Source organism: Haliotis asinina, chromosome 12 (genome assembly GCF_037392515.1).
Source record: "Haliotis asinina isolate JCU_RB_2024 chromosome 12, JCU_Hal_asi_v2, whole genome shotgun sequence".
Classification (NCBI taxonomy): Eukaryota; Metazoa; Mollusca; class Gastropoda; order Lepetellida; family Haliotidae; genus Haliotis; species Haliotis asinina.
The window spans coordinates 19,154,176-19,170,827 of NC_090291.1; the positions used below are offsets into that span (position 1 = coordinate 19,154,176).

General features: G+C 49.5%; 2 protein-coding genes across 2 annotated transcripts; one reads left to right on the forward strand and one right to left on the reverse strand.

Annotated features, from left to right (window-relative positions):
• Positions 1-954: 954 nt before the first annotated feature.
• Positions 955-9,590, reverse strand: LOC137257407 (fap1 adhesin-like). The gene is made up of 8 exons (XM_067794740.1): positions 9,565-9,590; positions 7,114-9,523; positions 5,605-7,056; positions 4,401-5,547; positions 4,228-4,363; positions 2,643-4,162; positions 2,419-2,605; positions 955-2,305 (listed from the first exon to the last, which is right to left on the reverse strand). The coding sequence occupies exons 1-8, from the start codon at positions 9,588-9,590 to the stop codon at positions 955-957; spliced, it is 8,229 nt and encodes a 2,742-aa protein (XP_067650841.1).
• Positions 9,591-9,634: 44 nt separating this feature from the next.
• On the forward strand, positions 9,635-14,055 carry LOC137257408 (fap1 adhesin-like). Its single transcript, XM_067794741.1, has 3 exons — positions 9,635-9,639; positions 9,707-9,720; positions 9,755-14,055. Exons 1-3 carry the CDS (start codon positions 9,635-9,637, stop codon positions 14,053-14,055), a joined length of 4,320 nt encoding a protein of 1,439 aa, XP_067650842.1.
• Positions 14,056-16,652: the final 2,597 nt, after the last annotated feature.

The following is a 16,652-nucleotide window of genomic DNA, read 5'->3' on the forward strand; positions in this document are numbered from 1 at the left end:
GTTAACTTATATCGTAGCAATTCGTATTGCGTTTGGAAATAAAACAATAAATCACACAAACTGTGGACCTGCAACCAGTATTCTTCCAGTAGACAACAGCCTTTGATCCTTGGTAAAAAAAAAAAAAAAAAAAAAAAAAAAACCTTTCAAAAGCGGTGCATCTCTCTCTAAAAAAATGTGACAGTTTTGAAGAACTGACATTTAATGATCTAACATGACATTTAATGACCTAATGTCACATTTAAAGAGGCTGTATTAAGAGTGTGTAGTTTGCACATGTATTCTCTCAGGATTTCATATAGTTTCCCTAAATGCAATGATATGCGAACTTTGGTACTGTATTTCCACCATAATAAAAGCCTCTTTTTTATTGGTCTGGGTTCTGTAATAGGACCATTTTCTGTCACTAGCTTGGAAAAAAGATGGGAAACTGCTTTCTTTTTTTTCTTTTTCGCCCGATCGCCCCTCATCAGGGGCCCTTACAGACCGTTGCATGGCATCCACGAGTCATTCGACAGAAATGAATAAATATATTGGATCCAATTTAGACCTTACAAAAGAATGGGAATTTGAAGAAAAAGTAATCACGAGACGTTAACCAATGAAACTTCCTGACGGCCCCGTACCTGGCACCGATGTGATGAAAGTGCCTTTTTATTATACAGCAAAGTACTAACCTTATCTCTCTAATTTCTGTAACGTTAATAGCTGCGTTGAGGGACCCGAGAGAAGCAGTACATTGTCCTCGGTCGGTACAGTATTAAAAAGATTCACCTGAATTGACTGTCAATGTGTATTCTCAACATGCATCAGTACAATCAAGGATGGTACATGGTCACGGCTTGATAGAAGAAGCCATCAGAGCCGATGTCATGATTGCATGTGACGCATAATGCAAACATATTATTGTCAAATATGTTCGTAAAAGGACTTCACAGCACATGTCAGATGTACTTACTTATATTTGAAGTTGTGGCGGACGTAGTAGCTGATGTCGTAGCTGACGTAGTAGCTGACGTGGTTGCTGAAGTGGTAACAGATGTTGTAGCTGAGGTTGTTGCAGATGTAGTGGCTGACGTTGTGGCTGACGTTGTAGCTGATGTAGTAGCCGACGTGGTTGCTGATGTTGTGGCTGAAGTTGTAGGTGAAGTGGTGGCTGATGTTGTTGCAGACGTAGTGGCAGACGTAGTAGCTGACGTTGTTGCAGAAGTTGTAGCTGATGTCGTGGCAGAGGTTGTTGCTGAAGTGGTAGCAGAGGTGGTAGCTGACGTTGTTGCAGACGCAGTTGCAGAAGTTGTGGCTGACGTAGTGGCAGACGTAGTTGCAGAGGTAGTGGCAGAGGTGGTAGGAGACGTGGTTTCTGATGTTGTTGCAGATGTAGTTGCAGAGGTTGTTGCTGACGTGGTAGCAGATGTGGTAGCTGAGGTTGTTGCAGATGTAGTGGCGGATGTAGTAGCTGAGGTTGTAGCCGAGGTTGTGGCAGACGTAGTTGCAGAAGTTGTGGCTGACGTTGTGGCTGACGTGGTAGCTGAGGTTGTAGCTGATGTGGTAGCCGACGTTGTTGCTGATGTTGTGGCAGAAGTTGTAGCTGATGTGGTTGCAGAAGTTGTTGCTGAGGTTGTGGCAGATGTAGTAGCTGACGTAGTAGCCGACGTTGTTGCTGATGTTGTGGCTGACGTTGTTGCCGACGTAGTTGCAGAGGTAGTGGCAGATGTGGTAGCAGACGTGGTTGCAGAAGTCGTAGCTGATGTCGTAGCAGAGGTTGTTGGTGAAGTGGTAGCAGAGGTGGTAGCTGACGTTGTTGCAGATGTAGTGGCGGATGTAGTAGCTGAGGTTGTTGCAGATGTAGTTGCAGAAGTTGTGGCTGACGTGGTAGCTGAGGTTGTAGCTGATGTGGTAGCCGACGTTGTTGCTGAGGTTGTGGCTGAAGTTGTAGGTGAAGTGGTGGCGGATGTTGTTGCTGACGTAGTAGCAGATGTAGTAGCTGAAGTTGTTGCAGAAGTTGTGGCTGATGTCGTAGCAGAGGTTGTGGCTGAAGTGGTAGCAGATGTGGTAGGTGAGGTTGTTGCAGATGTGGTTGCAGAAGTTGTGGCTGACGTAGTGGCGGATGTTGTGGCTGAAGTGGTAGCAGACGTCGTGGCCGATGTCGTTGTTGTTGTGATGGACGTTGTGGCTGACGTTGTAGCAGATGTAGTGGCGGATGTGGTAGGCGAAGTTGTTGCAGATGTTGTAGCTGAAGTGGTCGCTGATGTTGTGGGAGACGTTGTTGCCGACGTAGTGGCGGACGTAGTGGCGGACGTTGTAGCTGACGTAGTTGCGGACGTAGTGGCAGACGTAGTTGCAGAGGTAGTGGCAGAGGTGGTAGGAGACGTGGTTGCAGAGGTTGTTGCAGATGTAGTTGCAGAGGTTGTTGCTGACGTGGTAGCAGACGTGGTAGCAGACGTTGTTGCAGATGTAGTGGCGGATGTGGTAGGCGAAGTTGTTGCAGATGTTGTAGCTGAAGTGGTCGCTGATGTTGTGGGAGACGTTGTTGCCGACGTAGTGGCAGACGTAGTGGCAGACGTAGTTGCAGAGGTAGTGGCAGAGGTGGTAGCAGACGTGGTTGCTGATGTTGTTGCAGATGTCGTTGCAGAGGTTGTTGCTGACGTGGTAGCAGACGTGGTAGCTGAGGTTGTTGCAGATGTAGTTGCAGAAGTTGTGGCTGACGTGGTAGCAGAGGTGGTAGCTGACGTTGTTGCAGATGTAGTGGCGGATGTAGTAGCTGAGGTTGTAGCAGATGTAGTTGCAGAAGTTGTGGCTGACGTGGTAGCTGAGGTTGTAGCTGATGTGGTAGCCGACGTTGTTGCTGAGGTTGTGGCTGAAGTTGTAGGTGAAGTGGTGGCGGATGTTGTTGCAGACGTAGTAGCAGATGTAGTAGCTGACGTTGTTGCAGAAGTTGTGGCTGATGTCGTAGCAGAGGTTGTGGCTGAAGTGGTAGCAGATGTGGTAGGTGAGGTTGTTGCAGATGTGGTTGCAGAAGTTGTGGCTGACGTAGTGGCGGATGTTGTGGCTGAAGTGGTAGCAGACGTCGTGGCCGATGTCGTTGTTGTTGTGATGGACGTTGTGGCTGACGTTGTAGCAGATGTAGTGGCGGATGTGGTAGGCGAAGTTGTTGCAGATGTTGTAGCTGAAGTGGTCGCTGATGTTGTGGGAGACGTTGTTGCCGACGTAGTGGCGGACGTAGTGGCAGACGTAGTTGCAGAGGTAGTGGCAGAGGTGGTAGGAGACGTGGTTGCTGATGTTGTTGCAGATGTAGTTGCAGAGGTTGTTGCTGACGTGGTAGCAGACGTGGTAGCTGACGTTGTTGCAGATGTAGTGGCGGATGTGGTAGGCGAAGTTGTTGCAGATGTTGTAGCTGAAGTGGTCGCTGATGTTGTGGGAGACGTTGTTGCCGACGTAGTGGCGGACGTAGTGGCAGACGTAGTTGCAGAGGTAGTGGCAGAGGTGGTAGGAGACGTGGTTGCTGATGTTGTAGCTGAAGTGGTTGCTGATGTTGTTGCTGACGTGGTAGCAGACGTGGTAGCTGACGTTGTTGCAGATGTAGTGGCAGATGTAGTAGCTGAGGTTGTAGCTGAGGTTGTTGCAGACGTAGTTGCAGAAGTTGTGGCTGATGTAGTGGCTGATGTAGTGGCTGATGTAGTAGCTGAGGTTGTTGCTGAGGTTCTTGCAGAAGTTGTGGCTGACGTGGTAGCTGAGGTTGTAGCTGATGTGGTAGCCGACGTTGTTGCTGATGTTGTGGCTGACGTTGTTGCCGACGTAGTGGCAGACGTCGTGGCAGACGTAGTTGCAGAGGTAGTGGCAGATGTGGTAGCAGACGTGGTTGCAGAAGTCGTAGCTGATGTCGTAGCAGAGGTTGTTGGTGAAGTGGTAGCAGAGGTGGTAGCTGACGTTGTTGCAGATGTAGTGGCGGATGTAGTAGCTGAGGTTGTTGCAGATGTAGTTGCAGAAGTTGTGGCTGACGTGGTAGCTGAGGTTGTAGCTGATGTGGTAGCCGACGTTGTTGCTGAGGTTGTGGCTGAAGTTGTAGGTGAAGTGGTGGCGGATGTTGTTGCTGACGTAGTAGCAGATGTAGTAGCTGAAGTTGTTGCAGAAGTTGTGGCTGATGTCGTAGCAGAGGTTGTGGCTGAAGTGGTAGCAGATGTGGTAGGTGAGGTTGTTGCAGATGTGGTTGCAGAAGTTGTGGCTGACGTAGTGGCGGATGTTGTGGCTGAAGTGGTAGCAGACGTCGTGGCCGATGTCGTTGTTGTTGTGATGGACGTTGTGGCTGACGTTGTAGCAGATGTAGTGGCGGATGTGGTAGGCGAAGTTGTTGCAGATGTTGTAGCTGAAGTGGTCGCTGATGTTGTGGGAGACGTTGTTGCCGACGTAGTGGCGGACGTAGTGGCAGACGTAGTTGCAGAGGTAGTGGCAGAGGTGGTAGGAGACGTGGTTGCTGATGTTGTTGCAGATGTAGTTGCAGAGGTTGTTGCGGACGTGGTAGCAGACGTGGTAGCTGACGTTGTTGCAGATGTAGTGACGGATGTGGTAGGCGAAGTTGTTGCAGATGTTGTAGCTGAAGTGGTCGCTGATGTTGTGGGAGACGTTGTTGCCGACGTAGTGGCGGACGTAGTGGCAGACGTAGTTGCAGAGGTAGTGGCAGAGGTGGTAGGAGACGTGGTAGCTGATGTTGTAGCTGAAGTGGTCGCTGATGTTGTTGCTGACGTGGTAGCTGACGTTGTTGCAGATGTAGTGGCGGATGTGGTAGGCGAAGTTGTTGCAGAGGTAGTGGCAGAGGTGGTAGGAGACGTGGTAGCTGATGTTGTAGCTGAAGTGGTCGCTGATGTTGTGGGAGACGTTGTTGCCGACGTAGTGGCGGACGTAGTGGCAGACGTAGTTCCAGAGGTAGTGGCAGAGGTGGTAGGAGACGTGGTTGCTGATGTTGTTGCAGATGTAGTTGCAGAGGTTGTTGCTGACGTGGTAGCAGACGTGGTAGCTGAGGTTGTTGCAGATGTAGTGGCGGATGTGGTAGGCGAAGTTGTTGCAGATGTTGTAGCTGAAGTGGTCGCTGATGTTGTGGGAGACGTTGTTGCCGACGTAGTGGCGGACGTAGTGGTAGACGTAGTTGGAGAGGTAGTGGCAGAGGTGGTAGCAGACGTGGTTGCTGATGTTGTTGCAGATGTCGTTGCAGAGGTTGTTGCTGACGTGGTAGCAGACGTGGTAGCTGAGGTTGTTGCAGATGTAGTTGCAGAGGTTGTGGCTGACGTGGTAGCAGAGGTGGTAGCTGACGTTGTTGCAGATGTAGTGGCGGATGTAGTAGCTGAGGTTGTAGCAGATGTAGTTGCAGAAGTTGTGGCTGACGTGGTAGGTGAGGTTGTAGCTGATGTGGTAGCCGACGTTGTTGCTGAGGTTGTGGCTGAAGTTGTAGGTGAAGTGGTGGCGGATGTTGTTGCAGACGTAGTAGCAGATGTAGTAGCTGACGTTGTTGCAGAAGTTGTGGCTGATGTCGTAGCAGAGGTTGTGGCTGAAGTGCTAGCAGATGTGGTAGGTGAGGTTGTTGCAGATGTGGTTGCAGAAGTTGTGGCAGACGTAGTGGCGGATGTTGTGGCTGAAGTGGTAGCAGACGTCGTGGCCGATGTCGTTGTTGTTGTGATGGACGTTGTGGCTGACGTTGTAGCAGATGTAGTGGCGGATGTGGTAGGCGAAGTTGTTGCAGATGTTGTAGCTGAAGTGGTCGCTGATGTTGTGGGAGACGTTGTTGCCGACGTAGTGGCGGACGTAGTGGCAGACGTAGTTGCAGAGGTAGTGGCAGAGGTGGTAGGAGACGTGGTTGCTGATGTTGTTGCAGATGTAGTTGCAGAGGTTGTTGCTGACGTGGTAGCAGACGTGGTAGCTGACGTTGTTGCAGATGTAGTGGCGGATGTGGTAGGCGAAGTTGTTGCAGATGTTGTAGCTGAAGTGGTCGCTGATGTTGTGGGAGACGTTGTTGCCGACGTAGTGGCGGACGTAGTGGCAGACGTAGTTGCAGAGGTAGTGGCAGAGGTGGTAGGAGACGTGGTTGCTGATGTTGTAGCTGAAGTGGTCGCTGATGTTGTTGCTGACGTGGTAGCAGACGTGGTAGCTGACGTTGTTGCAGATGTAGTGGCAGATGTAGTAGCTGAGGTTGTAGCTGAGGTTGTTGCAGACGTAGTTGCAGAAGTTGTGGCTGATGTAGTGGCTGATGTAGTAGCTGAGGTTGTTGCTGAGGTTGTTGCAGAAGTTGTGGCTGACGTGGTAGCTGAGGTTGTAGCTGATGTGGTAGCCGACGTTGTTGCTGATGTTGTGGCTGACGTTGTTGCCGACGTAGTTGCCGACGTCGTGGCAGACGTAGTTGCAGAGGTAGTGGCAGATGTGGTAGCAGACGTGGTTGCAGAAGTCGTAGCTGATGTCGTAGCAGAGGTTGTTGGTGAAGTGGTAGCAGAGGTGGTAGCTGACGTTGTTGCAGATGTAGTGGCGGATGTAGTAGCTGAGGTTGTTGCAGATGTAGTGGCGGATGTGGTAGGCGAAGTTGTTGCAGATGTTGTAGCTGAAGTGGTCGCTGATGTTGTGGGAGACGTTGTTGCCGACGTAGTGGCGGACGTAGTGGTAGACGTAGTTGGAGAGGTAGTGGCAGAGGTGGTAGCAGACGTGGTTGCTGATGTTGTTGCAGATGTCGTTGCAGAGGTTGTTGCTGACGTGGTAGCAGACGTGGTAGCTGAGGTTGTTGCAGATGTAGTTGCAGAGGTTGTGGCTGACGTGGTAGCAGAGGTGGTAGCTGACGTTGTTGCAGATGTAGTGGCGGATGTAGTAGCTGAGGTTGTAGCAGATGTAGTTGCAGAAGTTGTGGCTGACGTGGTAGCTGAGGTTGTAGCTGATGTGGTAGCCGACGTTGTTGCTGAGGTTGTGGCTGAAGTTGTAGGTGAAGTGGTGGCGGATGTTGTTGCAGACGTAGTAGCAGATGTAGTAGCTGACGTTGTTGCAGAAGTTGTGGCTGATGTCGTAGCAGAGGTTGTGGCTGAAGTGCTAGCAGATGTGGTAGGTGAGGTTGTTGCAGATGTGGTTGCAGAAGTTGTGGCAGACGTAGTGGCGGATGTTGTGGCTGAAGTGGTAGCAGACGTCGTGGCCGATGTCGTTGTTGTTGTGATGGACGTTGTGGCTGACGTTGTAGCAGATGTAGTGGCGGATGTGGTAGGCGAAGTTGTTGCAGATGTTGTAGCTGAAGTGGTCGCTGATGTTGTGGGAGACGTTGTTGCCGACGTAGTGGCGGACGTAGTGGCAGACGTAGTTGCAGAGGTAGTGGCAGAGGTGGTAGGAGACGTGGTTGCTGATGTTGTTGCAGATGTAGTTGCAGAGGTTGTTGCTGACGTGGTAGCAGACGTGGTAGCTGACGTTGTTGCAGATGTAGTGGCGGATGTGGTAGGCGAAGTTGTTGCAGATGTTGTAGCTGAAGTGGTCGCTGATGTTGTGGGAGACGTTGTTGCCGACGTAGTGGCGGACGTAGTGGCAGACGTAGTTGCAGAGGTAGTGGCAGAGGTGGTAGGAGACGTGGTTGCTGATGTTGTAGCTGAAGTGGTCGCTGATGTTGTTGCTGACGTGGTAGCAGACGTGGTAGCTGACGTTGTTGCAGATGTAGTGGCAGATGTAGTAGCTGATGTTGTAGCTGAGGTTGTTGCAGACGTAGTTGCAGAGGTTGTGGCTGATGTAGTAGCTGAGGTTGTTGCTGAGGTTGTTGCAGAAGTTGTGGCTGACGTGGTAGCAGAGGTTGTAGCTGATGTGGTAGCCGACGTTGTTGGTGATGTTGTGGCTGACGTTGTTGCCGACGTAGTTGCCGACGTAGTGGCAGACGTAGTTGCAGAGGTAGTGGCAGATGTGGTAGCAGACGTGGTTGCAGAAGTCGTAGCTGATGTCGTAGCCGAGGTTGTTGGTGAAGTGGTAGCAGAGGTGGTAGCTGACGTTGTTGCAGATGTAGTGGCGGATGTAGTAGCTGAGGTTGTTGCAGATGTAGTTGCAGAAGTTGTGGCTGACGTGGTAGCTGAGGTTGTAGCTGATGTGGTAGCCGACGTTGTTGCTGAGGTTGTGGCTGAAGTTGTAGGTGAAGTGGTGGCGGATGTTGTTGCAGACGTAGTAGCAGATGTAGTAGCTGACGTTGTTGCAGAAGTTGTGGCTGATGTCGTAGCAGAGGTTGTGGCTGAAGTGGTAGCAGATGTGGTAGGTGAGGTTGTTGCAGATGTGGTTGCAGAAGTTGTGGCTGACGTAGTGGCGGATGTTGTGGCTGAAGTGGTAGCAGACGCCGTGGCCGATGTCGTTGTTGTTGTGATGGACGTTGTGGCTAACGTTGTAGCAGATGTAGTGGCGGATGTGGTAGGCGAAGTTGTTGCAGATGTTGTAGCTGAAGTGGTCGCTGATGTTGTTGCTGACGTTGTTGCCGACGTAGTGGCGGACGTAGTGGCAGACGTAGTTGCAGAGGTAGTGGCAGAGGTGGTAGGAGACGTGGTTGCTGATGTTGTTGCAGATGTAGTTGCAGAGGTTGTTGCGGACGTGGTAGCAGACGTGGTAGCAGACGTGGTAGCTGACGTTGTTGCAGATGTAGTGACGGATGTGGTAGGCGAAGTTGTTGCAGATGTTGTAGCTGAAGTGGTCGCTGATTTTGTGGGAGACGTTGTTGCCGACGTAGTTGCAGACGTAGTGGCGGACGTAGTGGCAGACGTAGTAGCGGACGTAGTGGCAGATGTAGTTGCAGAGGTAGTGGCAGATGTGGTAGGAGACGTGGTTGCTGATGTTGTTGCAGATGTAGTAGCTGAGGTTGTTGCAGACGTAGTTGCAGAAGTTGTGGCTGACGTTGTGGCTGACGTGGTAGCTGAGGTTGTAGCTGATGTGGTAGCCGACGTTGTTGCTGATGTTGTGGCTGACGTTGTTGCCGACGTAGTTGCCGACGTCGTGGCAGACGTAGTTGCAGAGGTAGTGGCAGATGTGGTAGCAGACGTGGTTGCAGAAGTCGTAGCTGATGTCGTAGCAGAGGTTGTTGGTGAAGTGGTAGCAGAGGTGGTAGCTGACGTTGTTGCAGATGTAGTGGCGGATGTAGTAGCTGAGGTTGTTGCAGATGTAGTTGCAGAAGTTGTGGCTGACGTGGTAGCTGAGGTTGTAGCTGATGTGGTAGCCGACGTTGTTGCTGAGGTTGTGGCTGAAGTTGTAGGTGAAGTGGTGGCGGATGTTGTTGCAGACGTAGTAGCAGATGTAGTAGCTGACGTTGTTGCAGAAGTTGTGGCTGATGTCGTAGCAGAGGTTGTGGCTGAAGTGGTAGCAGATGTGGTAGGTGAGGTTGTTGCAGATGTGGTTGCAGAAGTTGTGGCTGACGTAGTGGCGGATGTTGTGGCTGAAGTGGTAGCAGACGTCGTGGCCGATGTCGTTGTTGTTGTGATGGACGTTGTGGCTGACGTTGTAGCAGATGTAGTGGCGGATGTGGTAGGCGAAGTTGTTGCAGATGTTGTAGCTGAAGTGGTCGCTGATGTTGTGGGAGACGTTGTTGCCGACGTAGTGGCGGACGTAGTGGCAGACATAGTTGCAGAGGTAGTGGCAGAGGTTGTAGGAGACGTGGTTGCTGATGTTGTAGCTGAAGTGGTCGCTGATGTTGTTGCTGACGTGGTAGCAGACGTGGTAGCTGACGTTGTTGCAGATGTAGTGGCAGATGTAGTAGCTGATGTTGTAGCTGAGGTTGTTGCAGACGTAGTTGCAGAGGTTGTGGCTGATGTAGTAGCTGAGGTTGTTGCTGAGGTTGTTGCAGAAGTTGTGGCTGACGTGGTAGCAGAGGTTGTAGCTGATGTGGTAGCCGACGTTGTTGGTGATGTTGTGGCTGACGTTGTTGCCGACGTAGTTGCCGACGTCGTGGCAGACGTAGTTGCAGAGGTAGTGGCAGATGTGGTAGCAGACGTGGTTGCAGAAGTCGTAGCTGATGTCGTAGCCGAGGTTGTTGGTGAAGTGGTAGCAGAGGTGGTAGCTGACGTTGTTGCAGATGTAGTGGCGGATGTAGTAGCTGAGGTTGTTGCAGATGTAGTTGCAGAAGTTGTGGCTGACGTGGTAGCTGAGGTTGTAGCTGATGTGGTAGCCGACGTTGTTGCTGAGGTTGTGGCTGAAGTTGTAGGTGAAGTGGTGGCGGATGTTGTTGCAGACGTAGTAGCAGATGTAGTAGCTGACGTTGTTGCAGAAGTTGTGGCTGATGTCGTAGCAGAGGTTGTGGCTGAAGTGGTAGCAGATGTGGTAGGTGAGGTTGTTGCAGATGTGGTTGCAGAAGTTGTGGCTGACGTGGTAGCTGAGGTTGTAGCTGATGTGGTAGCCGACGTTGTTGCTGAGGTTGTGGCTGAAGTTGTAGGTGAAGTGGTGGCGGATGTTGTTGCTGACGTGGTGGCAGATGTAGTAGCTGACGTTGTTGCAGAAGTTGTGGCTGATGTCGTAGCAGAGGTTGTGGCTGAAGTGGTAGCAGATGTGGTAGGTGAGGTTGTTGCAGATGTGGTTGCAGAAGTTGTGGCTGACGTAGTGGCGGATGTTGTGGCTGAAGTGGTAGCAGACGTCGTGGCCGATGTCGTTGTTGTTGTGATGGACGTTGTGGCTGACGTTGTAGCAGATGTAGTGGCGGATGTGGTAGGCGAAGTTGTTGCAGATGTTGTAGCTGAAGTGGTCGCTGATGTTGTGGGAGACGTTGTTGCCGACGTAGTGGCGGACGTAGTGGCAGACGTAGTTGCAGAGGTAGTGGCAGAGGTGGTAGGAGACGTGGTTGCTGATGTTGTTGCAGATGTAGTTGCAGAGGTTGTTGATGACGTGGTAGCAGACGTGGTAGCTGAAGTTGTTGCAGATGTAGTGGCGGATGTGGTAGGCGAAGTTGTTGCAGATGTTGTAGCTGAAGTGGTCGCTGATGTTGTGGGAGACGTTGTTGCCGACGTAGTTGCAGACGTAGTGGCGGACGTAGTGGCAGACGTAGTAGCGGACGTAGTGGCAGATGTAGTTGCAGAGGTAGTGGCAGATGTGGTAGGAGACGTGGTTGCTGATGTTGTTGCAGATGTAGTTGCAGAGGTTGTTGCTGACGTGGTAGCAGACGTGGTAGCTGACGTTGTTGCAGATGTAGTGGCGGATGTGGTAGGCGAAGTTGTTGCAGATGTTGTAGCTGAAGTGGTCGCTGATGTTGTGGGAGACGTTGTTGCCGACGTAGTTGCAGACGTAGTGGCGGACGTAGTGGCAGACGTAGTAGCGGACGTAGTGGCAGATGTAGTTGCAGAGGTAGTGGCAGAGGTGGTAGGAGACGTGGTTGCTGATGTTGTTGCAGATGTAGTTGCAGAGGTTGTTGCTGACGTGGTAGCAGACGTGGTAGCTGACGTTGTTGCAGATGTAGTGGCGGATGTGGTAGGCGAAGTTGTTGCAGATGTTGTAGCTGAAGTGGTCGCTGATGTTGTGGGAGACGTTGTTGCCGACGTAGTGGCGGACGTAGTGGCAGACGTAGTTGCAGAGGTAGTGGCAGAGGTGGTAGCAGACGTGGTTGCTGATGTTGTTGCAGATGTGGTTGCAGAGGTTGTTGCGGACGTGGTAGCAGACGTGGTAGCTGAGGTTGTTGCAGATGTAGTTGCAGAAGTTGTGGCTGACGTGGTAGCAGAGGTGGTAGCTGACGTTGTTGCAGATGTAGTGGCGGATGTAGTAGCTGAGGTTGTAGCAGATGTAGTTGCAGAAGTTGTGGCTGACGTGGTAGCTGAGGTTGTAGCTGATGTGGTAGCCGACGTTGTTGCTGAGGTTGTGGCTGAAGTTGTAGGTGAAGTGGTGGCGGATGTTGTTGCAGACGTAGTAGCAGATGTAGTAGCTGACGTTGTTGCAGAAGTTGTGGCTGATGTCGTAGCAGAGGTTGTGGCTGAAGTGGTAGCAGATGTGGTAGGTGAGGTTGTTGCAGATGTGGTTGCAGAAGTTGTGGCTGACGTAGTGGCGGATGTTGTGGCTGAAGTGGTAGCAGACGTCGTGGCCGATGTCGTTGTTGTTGTGATGGACGTTGTGGCTAACGTTGTAGCAGATGTAGTGGCGGATGTGGTAGGCGAAGTTGTTGCAGATGTTGTAGCTGAAGTGGTCGCTGATGTTGTGGGAGACGTTGTTGCCGACGTAGTGGCGGACGTAGTGGAAGACGTAGTTGCAGAGGTAGTGGCAGAGGTGGTAGCAGACGTGGTTGCTGATGTTGTTGCAGATGTCGTTGCAGAGGTTGTTGCTGACGTGGTAGCAGACGTGGTAGCTGAGGTTGTTGCAGATGTAGTTGCAGAAGTTGTAGCTGACGTGGTAGGAGAGGTGGTAGCTGACGTGGTTGCAGAGGTTGTTGCAGATGTAGTTGCAGAGGTTGTTGCTGACGTGGTAGCAGACGTGGTAGCAGACGTTGTTGCAGATGTAGTGGCGGATGTGGTAGGCGAAGTTGTTGCAGATGTTGTAGCTGAAGTGGTCACTGATGTTGTGGGAGACGTTGTTGCCGACGTAGTGGCGGACGTAGTGGCAGACGTAGTTGCAGAGGTAGTGGCAGAGGTGGTAGGAGACGTGGTTGCTGATGTTGTTGCAGATGTAGTTGCAGAGGTTGTTGATGACGTGGTAGCAGACGTGGTAGCTGACGTTGTTGCAGATGTAGTGGCAGATGTAGTAGCTGAGGTTGTAGCTGAGGTTGTTGCAGACGTAGTTGCAGAAGTTGTGGCTGATGTAGTGGCTGATGTAGTAGCTGAGGTTGTTGCTGAGGTTGTTGCAGAAGTTGTGGCTGACGTGGTAGGTGAGGTTGTAGCTGATGTGGTAGCCGACGTTGTTGCTGATGTTGTGGCTGACGTTGTTGCCGACGTAGTTGCCGACGTAGTGGCAGACGTAGTTGCAGAGGTAGTGGCAGATGTGGTAGCAGACGTGGTTGCAGAAGTCGTAGCTGATGTCGTAGCAGAGGTTGTTGGTGAAGTGGTAGCAGAGGTGGTAGCTGACGTTGTTGCAGATGTAGTGGCGGATGTAGTTGCTGAGGTTGTTGCAGATGTAGTTGCAGAAGTTGTGGCTGACGTGGTAGCTGAGGTTGTAGCTGATGTGGTAGCCGACGTTGTTGCTGAGGTTGTGGCTGAAGTTGTAGGTGAAGTGGTGGCGGATGTTGTTGCAGACGTAGTAGCAGATGTAGTAGCTGACGTTGTTGCAGAAGTTGTGGCTGATGTCGTAGCAGAGGTTGTGGCTGAAGTGGTAGCAGATGTGGTAGGTGAGGTTGTTGCAGATGTGGTTGCAGAAGTTGTGGCTGACGTAGTGGCGGATGTTGTGGCTGAAGTGGTAGCAGACGTCGTGGCCGATGTCGTTGTTGTTGTGATGGACGTTGTGGCTGACGTTGTAGCAGATGTAGTGGCGGATGTGGTAGGCGAAGTTGTTGCAGATGTTGTAGCTGAAGTGGTCGCTGATGTTGTGGGAGACGTTGTTGCCGACGTAGTTGCAGACGTAGTGGCGGACGTAGTGGCAGACGTAGTTGCAGAGGTAGTGGCAGATGTGGTAGGAGACGTGGTTGCTGATGTTGTTGGAGATGTAGTTGCAGAGGTTGTTGCTGACGTGGTAGCAGATGTGGTAGCTGACGTTGTAGCTGGGGTTGTTGCAGATGTAGTTGCAGAAGTTGTGGCTGATTTTGTGGCTGAAGTTGTAGGTGAAGTGGTGGCGGATGTTGTTGCAGACGTAGTAGCAGATGTAGTAGCTGACGTTGCAGAAGTTGTAGCTGATGTCGTGGCGGAGGTTGTTGCTGACGTTGTAGCAGATGTGGTAGCTGACGTTGTTGCTGATGTTGTGGATGAAGTTGTGGCTGACGTAGTAGCCGATGTTGTGGCTGAAGTGGTAGCAGACGTCGTTGCCGATGTCGTTGTTGTGATGGATGTTGTGGCTGACGTTGTAGCGGATGTGGTAGGCGAAGTTGTTGCAGATGTTGTAGCTGAAGTGGTGGCAGATGTTGTTGCCGACGTGGTTGTAGTCTGTAAGACTATCGGATCACATGCTGGGTTGGCGTATCCTGGGTAGAATTGTGCATCTGGAGAAAGTAGTGTTTCATTTGGTGGATAGTGGGTTGTTAGTGACGGTCTACAATTCCAGAATAAGCAAGTAGGTGCGAGTGATTACTTGAAATATGTTCGAGGTGAAAAAAATGTTCACAGTGCCCAGAATAAAAGAGCATTCATGTTCCTTAGCCTTTGTATTTTCCGTTAATAAATTTTGGAATGTGTGAATACGGCACATTCTAATTATCAGTGAAACGAAATAAAAAAGTTGTCAGTGAACTTTATTCATGGAAAGTAGTTCTGTCAACCCTTATATTTCTTCTCTACGAAGCTGATGAATGAACGCCGTGAATCACTTAACATCAAAAATATATTACACGTGATCCCCTCTCCCGTATGGATTGTAATACCGAATTGTGAACAGTTTTCTTTGTTTATTACTGCTACAACCAGTGACTGACAGCGTGAGCAAAATATCCAGTGAGTATGACCACCTGATCTGACATGCTACATTTTACTACTAAGGTTTTAGAGGCCCAATAACCCGAAACCCACCTCTAAACGCCAAGCTTTTATTGCCTTAGTTCATTATCATTTTTTTGTTATTTTTTTCACGTTCCATTAAACTAGTAATCCAACAGCGCAGAAGGTTCACTGTCTTTCGAAATTAGACAAGACACGAACTGAAACTGCGTAGTATTTGGCAGACACCATTTGTTATTTCTGTCGGAAGAGGTCGGTAAACCTCCAAATGCCCAATTCCATGCACACCAACTAGCTGTGAATTTGAAAAGGCGCTTGGATGCAGTTACGATAATCTAATTGTGTGCAGCATAAACTTGGGAAACGATGACATGTGTCAATCAAGAATGGCCAAGTTAGTCGTCTCTGATAATAATGTTTAAAATCATTTCCTCGCATTACGTCAACACTTTTGCATTCGCAAGTGTTTTGTGGGGAAAGGCGCATAGCAAGCTGTTGGGGCTTTCTGAATCAATATCACTTCAGCAAGCCTGGCTTTCGAGCCTTAGGTCATCAGTAATTTCTGGAGGAATAAGGGACCTCCGCCGAAATACTAGTCCCCTGAAGATCGGGTTAGAATCGATCGTCAGTAACCCATGCTTGTCTTAAGAGGCAACTAACGCTATTTGGCAGACAGACAAGCGGACGTGGTTGACACGTGACATCATGCTGGTACTCACTGGACTGTTTTGTCTGACACGATTATTTATAGATTGCTGCCATAAACATACAACCACCCAACCACATTACACATTTTCCTGCAGCCCTACTTTGTAAGTCACTGGCTAGCTATTCTCGAAACGTTCGTAGTCCTACGATGTTCTTAAGCCATTGGCTACGACCAAATCGACACAGTCTGACGATTTCGTTCCCTTAGCAACCCGAGCGCTTTGAGACGGACAGTGCTAAACGAAACAGACATCATTATTTTTCAGAGTTCATTTTTTATGAGAGTTTAACTTGGTCAGTACGACTGTCCAGGTAGGCTTGACAGATGGATGGACATTATCTTCAAAATTTTTATGGAATATTTATTTAGCGCACATATCCACGCAAGTAGTGCTTGCTCATGGCGCTAGTATTTTCTCCTTCGATCACTGGATGTCAATGAAAGTATTATCAGTCCAACTCCCTTGGGAGTATACAACTCTTGCATCTAGTCGCAGCGAGCTTTATTTGCGGCTTGCTCGTCCAAACGAAGAACCCATTCACAGCTTGGCGGACTGGGACACATTGTTACAGTATTTTGTCCAAGTTTACTGCATGTTACTGTAACCACATTTAGGTGTTTGCACCAAGGTGATTTTAACATTAAAATAGTAAATCTTATAAAGTGAAATCAAGATTACCAATCCTCATAATTTTACCCCTCTAATCCTCATAATTCAACTTAAGATAAAAGTATGTTTAACAAACGATCAAACGAACAAATCGCTTTGTGTCTTTCTGTTACAACGGGGTATGCAGGGTTAAGTAGGGTTAGTCTAAGTTAATATGCAGATGAGGTAATTTAAATTAGGCAATTTCTTAGGCTTAGGTCGTGGGAGATCAACCTCTTAAATCTTAAAATTGAATCTTTTAACTGAAAAGCTTTCGTGGAATACAACCAAATTGGCTTTTATGTGAGTCAATGTGTATTAACAAAAACTTGAACATTTTATGGGCATTATTGATTCAATATTATGTTTTCAGATGAACTAAACATAATAGTTGATGACTGTATACCTGAGCCCATTCAACCAATAAACAATACTCAGCTTATTCACGGCTACACTGCAAAGTTTCTATCTTCAACAATAAGAGAGAAATGCTTTTCTGACGTACCCGCCCCACAGAGCATAAATGGGTTATTTTCACTACATTTTGTTACGTTTTTTTTGTTTAAAGTGAAAATCATCGTTAAGTTTTCACTGAAAACCGACTTTTATTATAGGTAGTAATATCGATTACCCATATTTCTCACTCACAAAAGCATCTAGTTCTCCAGTACGAGTCGACTGACAGAGAGCAGGAACAATCGGTATCAGGATATATGTCTGTGAGACATATTTCACATCCGGGGTCTCCGCTTGTCTGGCAGTAAGTTTCTGAAAAAAC